This window comes from Pteropus alecto, unplaced genomic scaffold, assembly GCF_000325575.1.
Source record: "Pteropus alecto unplaced genomic scaffold, ASM32557v1 scaffold224, whole genome shotgun sequence".
Lineage (NCBI taxonomy): Eukaryota > Metazoa > Chordata > Mammalia > Chiroptera > Pteropodidae > Pteropus > Pteropus alecto.
In genome coordinates, this window is record NW_006436289.1 from 6,170,128 (window position 1) to 6,175,493 (window position 5,366).

General features: G+C 43.9%; 1 protein-coding gene across 1 annotated transcript in view; it reads right to left on the reverse strand.

The window, feature by feature from the left end:
* Positions 1-2,794: 2,794 nt before the first annotated feature.
* The window catches only part of CUNH11orf53 (chromosome unknown C11orf53 homolog), a 52,139-nt gene continuing 49,567 nt past the window's right edge, over positions 2,795-5,366 (reverse strand). The window contains exons 6-7 of the mRNA XM_015590095.1: positions 4,413-4,708; positions 2,795-3,196 (exon numbers count right to left, since the gene is read on the reverse strand). Coding sequence (XP_015445581.1) covers positions 2,795-3,196; positions 4,413-4,708 — 698 coding nt within the window. The remainder of the gene's footprint in view (positions 3,197-4,412; positions 4,709-5,366) is intronic.

Consider the following 5,366-nt stretch of genomic DNA (forward strand, 5'->3'; position numbering starts at 1 on the left):
TGGAAGAACTATCTATATTGCAGCTTTTGCATGGGAAAATTTTGCTTTCAACTTCTTTTTGACATCACCATCTAGTCAGCCTTCTTAAATAGCTAGCACTTGACATCAGCATCTCTGCTTACTTTAAACCTTAAAGGACTTGAAAGAGATGACATTTTGAACCCAAGCTTTCTAATTTTCTCTGGCTTCCCCAGGAAAGCTGTGAGTCAGAGCACAGCAGGTTGAATGAAGGAGAAAAGATGTATTTAGTCCCCACCGCATGAAGTTAGAAATAGTACTCGAATGGGAAATGGGATAGCTTGGTTTCACTTTTTAGCAAAGTCTTATAAATTCCCTGAACAATAAACCGGAACCAAATGGAAATATATGTAAGATAGAAACACGTTGTCAAGCCAAATAGAATTCTTAAAAATCATTTACCGTGTGGAATTATTAGCACCATTCCCCACTCTATCTCCTTTAGAACAGATAACTTAAAAGGATTCTAGACACTGTATGGGCTTGTGTATGTCTCTCTCTCTCTCTTTTTTTTTTTTTCCATAAATTAATTCTGTCAAACACTGTGGAAGGGTTTGGATGCTTTAAGAATAATGTAGACACCACAGATTGCTGAGCTGTATTTATCTGAGAGCCAATGCATCCTCAGGTTGTAAAGATTTGAACATAATCTGTGAGAATGTAACAGTGTACTAGGAGAAATGAGCATGACTAACATTTGGCGCTACAATCAAACAAAAGTTAAAGTGATGGGAACATATGTTTTACACAGCCATTATTGTGTGTGTGTTGCTTTGTAACAAGTAGTAAGCAGTAGATGACTGTAATTATTATAAATTTCATACAATCAATCTAGAAAAATGACTTTGACACATTCGTGAAGATCCCTAAATTTATAGAGAGGGCCAGACCTCTTCTTTCTGATGCAGAGGACTGCTGTCCAGGGATGAGTGACACTAGATGACAGATGGCTTTGCCAAGGATACTGGGAACCAGGACCGAGGTCTCAGGCTTCAGTGGATTTAAGAAAGAGCAGTATCTTTTGGACAGTAGAAGTTGCCCCCAATCTATTGAAGAGCAAATATTGAACAAAGTAAAGATCAGGCTGTGAAAAGGAGTGGCAGGAGGGAAGGAGTAGGGCAGGGGACCCAGGAGAGTGCTGCCCAGCCACAGAGGACCATCAGTGCTCCTAGATCTGCACTTAGAGGGATGCTCTCCCAGGAGGGAGCCGAGAAGCGTGAGGTCAAGGAAGGTGCCCTGTCCCAGGGCACCTTCTTTGAGCGCTCCACCTATTAGGAGTGCGTTTGCTTAATCAGGAAATACCTTTAAAGGCCTGGAGAAGGAGTAATATCAATTATTCACTTCTAAGTGTAAATTAATGTCTTTATTTGATTTTATTTGATTTTCTGGACTCCTACCTAGCTGAGGTAGAGCGTGGAACACTGTCACAGAGGATATGATGGCAACTCTTTAGGTGCTTTGGGCAACCAGGTAGAAAATGAAAGCATCGGGCCCCCACGAGATAGAGGGAAGAGGCATTGTATCAGGAGGGGCCTGAGGGGTCAGAAAAAGGTGTTAAGAGAATAAAAAACAGTGGCAGGAAGATAAGAGGAAGAGTGTGGATATAACCTGTGGGCCTTGACTCATGTATTGCAATTGCGTGCAAGGCATTTCGATGGCCTTGGCCTGCAGACACACACACTGCTTGGTGGGAATTACTTTTGGAACTTAATTGGCAAGGAAATCCACATCAATCAAACTTACATGAGACAGATGAATGTTTCAGATGTCAGTTTCTTCATTTATACATAGCAAGGGCTGTACGATTCTGACCACCAAAAGGTCTTCCTTTAAATGGAGATGTATGTAATGCTACTTGCCTACACCTGACGATATGTCTTTCTTCAAAGTTTCTTTGCTCCTTGGTGTTTTGTGGTCCGTTGTTTCTTGCCAACAGCTCAGTCCTGCTCTCTGTATTTTCTTTACAATGCTTTCATTTTTATTTCATCACAAATGCCTATTTTACTAACCACTCTGATAACTGGAGGTTTATTCCATCAGAGAGACAATGTCTAGCTTAATTGCGGCCACCACTGATCAAAGTAAGCGTTGGCCTTTATTGTTTTTTTGGATTAGATAATTTTTGGACATCTTGGACTTTAGGGCAGAGTCAAAACCGTATCTATGAAGCCATAGTCTCCTGACCTCATCCTATTTTAATAATAATAAAGCATTTATATATGGTGACATATTTGTTGCTGGGCCTTTACAAGCCACTTTAAGGAAAGAAATGTATATAATGCTTCATACTTTAAAGTCACATGGTATAAAATGAGGTTCGTTTTATATGCCCTAATCTATATTATACCCTATGCATTCTCTTTATTAAAGAACACACGTAGTTCATAACTAAGAAAAATTGAACAGAAAAATTAGTATGTTTTATGATCTGCAAAAACTTTTCAATGAGATTTAAGAAAAAGTATCAGAGCTAAAAATGTTACTTTAAAGATAACAGAAGATTCAGAATATAACGGGTTACTAAAGTTCCTAAAAGACCTAATTGTCAGGTTGTCTTGTTAAAATATGGTGCCTGATAAATGGAATTAACTTTGCATTGTCTTTCATGGGGTTATGGTTGGGAGGATTACAAATAAATGCCATCATCCATTAACAAAGGGTGGCATGATGGCTTATCTTGAAAATCCAGTTCTGAGTGAGCTGCTACACCAAAAAACAATCTGTGGAATACAGAACTCAAGTTAAAGAAAAGCAAAGAAGTTCTTTGGTACACTCCTCAGTAAGCTCTGCGGAACTCGTATGACCCCCATGCCATGCTCCCATCTTCTTTGGTCCACAGAGAAGGGTCTTGAAGGGTAGAGGTGTCTGCTCCCTCATCTGGGGAAAGGGGCACCACCTTGGGGGGTGGGTCGTTGGACATTGTTGTGAAAGGGGTGAAGGGGTAAGGGGGAGGGGTGGGGTACCCTGGTGTGTGGTACAGATCTTCCAGTGCATGTAGCGAGTAGGACTGGGCCCCAGCTAAGGGAGCCCCCCAGCTCGAGCTCCTGTGCTGGGGGGTGCTTCCCACCTCCAGCTGGGAGAGGCAACTTGTGCTGGGTGGCAAGTTCTGCAAGGCGTCAGTGGGCACGGGGTCCAGCTGGCTGAGAGCATCTGGCACTGTTTGCTCCCATGAGTCCCTCTGAGGAAAATGAAAAGGTCACTGGGGTTAGTCTTTAGGTGATACTCTGATGTGGACAGATTTCCTCCCCACCCTGAGGTGCCGCTGGACCATGGCCTCCGAGGAGGACTTGGTGTCCACGCTCTGCTATCTGAAGCCTCCTCACCAGGCAGCTTTTCCCTCTGGTGACTGACACCAGCAGTGAAAGTTTTAGTTCTCTTCTTACTCTAGAATTAAATTCCCTGTATGTATTAAGATTCCTTTCCCCAGGAAACAACATTAAATGAGCGAAATGTGAGAATAATAAAATGAATACTTATACAGCATTTTGACATTTGCAATGTGCTATTGTCTTGGATTCTTGTCAGTGTTCTAGAATGCCCTTTCCACAGTGGGGAAATCAGGCGGGCTGCTCCTGGAAGGAGTGGGTCTCTAAGCCACCTAGTGGGCTTTTGGGTGGGCTGGGAAGGCCGCGGTGCCCTCAGTCAGCAAAGAGGTAGGAACCTCTTTGGAGCGGGAAATATTCTGGATTTAACTCAAGGCTGTGCCACTGTCTACCTTCCTGAGCACCTCACTTTGTTTATCCTTAAAATGGGGCTTTAATAACTAGATCCTGAGATGTTGCAAGTATTAAATGGACAAAGGCACATAAAAGTTTCTGGTTGGAGAAGGCACTCAATAATGTCAACCCTCACCTCACCTCCTTGTCTAAAATCCCAGTTTTAGAGATTCATTCTTTTGCGATTGAAGGCTTTACGGTTTGGTATAAGAAGGGAGTTAGTGTTCTTCCGGTTTTTAAGGACTCATTTCTTTAGAAGGACTGAGAGAGAACAAGTTCTACAGAGTGAAAATGCTGTGGAGAGGGGATGCAGGGGACTGGGAGGAAAGAGCAGCCCGGAGGTACCCTCCCGGGACATTTTGGCCTAGCCTTGTCTCTTCCCTTATGCGCTGTAGGAATGATGGGGAACATCTGGCATAACCAGTTGAGTATTAACAAAATGGGGATATAAGTTCTGCCATATCCCTAGATAGACTCTCTTGCCGTCGTGGGTGGCACTGATCTTTGAGGAAAACTCCTTAGGAGTGTATCCTGGCAGATCGGTCTGTCCTAGCATCTCTGAGGACAGCTGCAGAGCAGCCTCACCGGTCTCCAGGGCATGCCAGATTTGGCTTCAGCCTGATTGCCAAGCCCATGGGCTGACCTTACTCCCTAACCGTGAAACATCTGCATACTCACCAGCACGAAGTGAGTGGGGTCGCTGGAGAAGGGCGGCGGCAGGAGCGGCGGCAGGGGCGAGGCGCTAAACAGAGAGCCTGTGTTGGGGGTCAGGGCTGGGGAGCGGTGGTCCCCATAGGGCTCCGGGAAGTAGGAGTCCAGGAGGGCCGGGTGGCTCTGCACTGCGGAGGACTCACAGGGAAAGGGCTTCGACACGCTGGAGGTGCAGGTGTCGTTTGCAAATTTAGTGTTGTGGAAGTCGGAGTCAGATAGGAAGGATCTTCGGACACCATAGTAACCTGACATGACTGGTGAACCTGTTGCCAAATGAAAACAAACGGGCAAATTTTCCTCTTGGGAAAGTCAGGACATCTCTATTGAAATTGAGTCTCTCCACTGTGAAATGGTGTTAGTAACATATACCTGACACCAAGGGTAACATTTAAATAGATAAATGTCTTGAAGGTGTTAAATATTGCTGGATTACCTCTTTCAACCCGTCCAATGCAAAGAACTCATATGTTTAAAGTTCACTCTGCCTTTGGAGATGAGTTCACTTTAGATGATGCAATAACTTTTCCATCATTCACTCACTCAGCATACATTTATTGTGTACCTTCTATGTGCCAGGCACCGTGCTACGGAAGAGTTGGACTTAAAGAGATAAGAATAAGAATCCCTTGGTTTTTACATTGTATCAGGCAAAGCATCTTTTCCACAGCTTCTGAACTCTGTCCTCTGTCCATTAGTTAACACAAGGCTGCTTCTGGGCATGGTTTCTGAGATTTAGTATCTCTACATAAGGCGATACTATGATTCTACCCCAAATCCTAGGCAGGTTGTCTTCTTCCAATTCTTTGTATACTGACTGACTTTTAACACCACATCTCTCACCTAGCAGGCATGGCTTGCTTGCTTGCTTTGGGATGATAGGGCTTCTGTGCAGCCAAGTTAGAAGACCTACCTCAAAAAAAA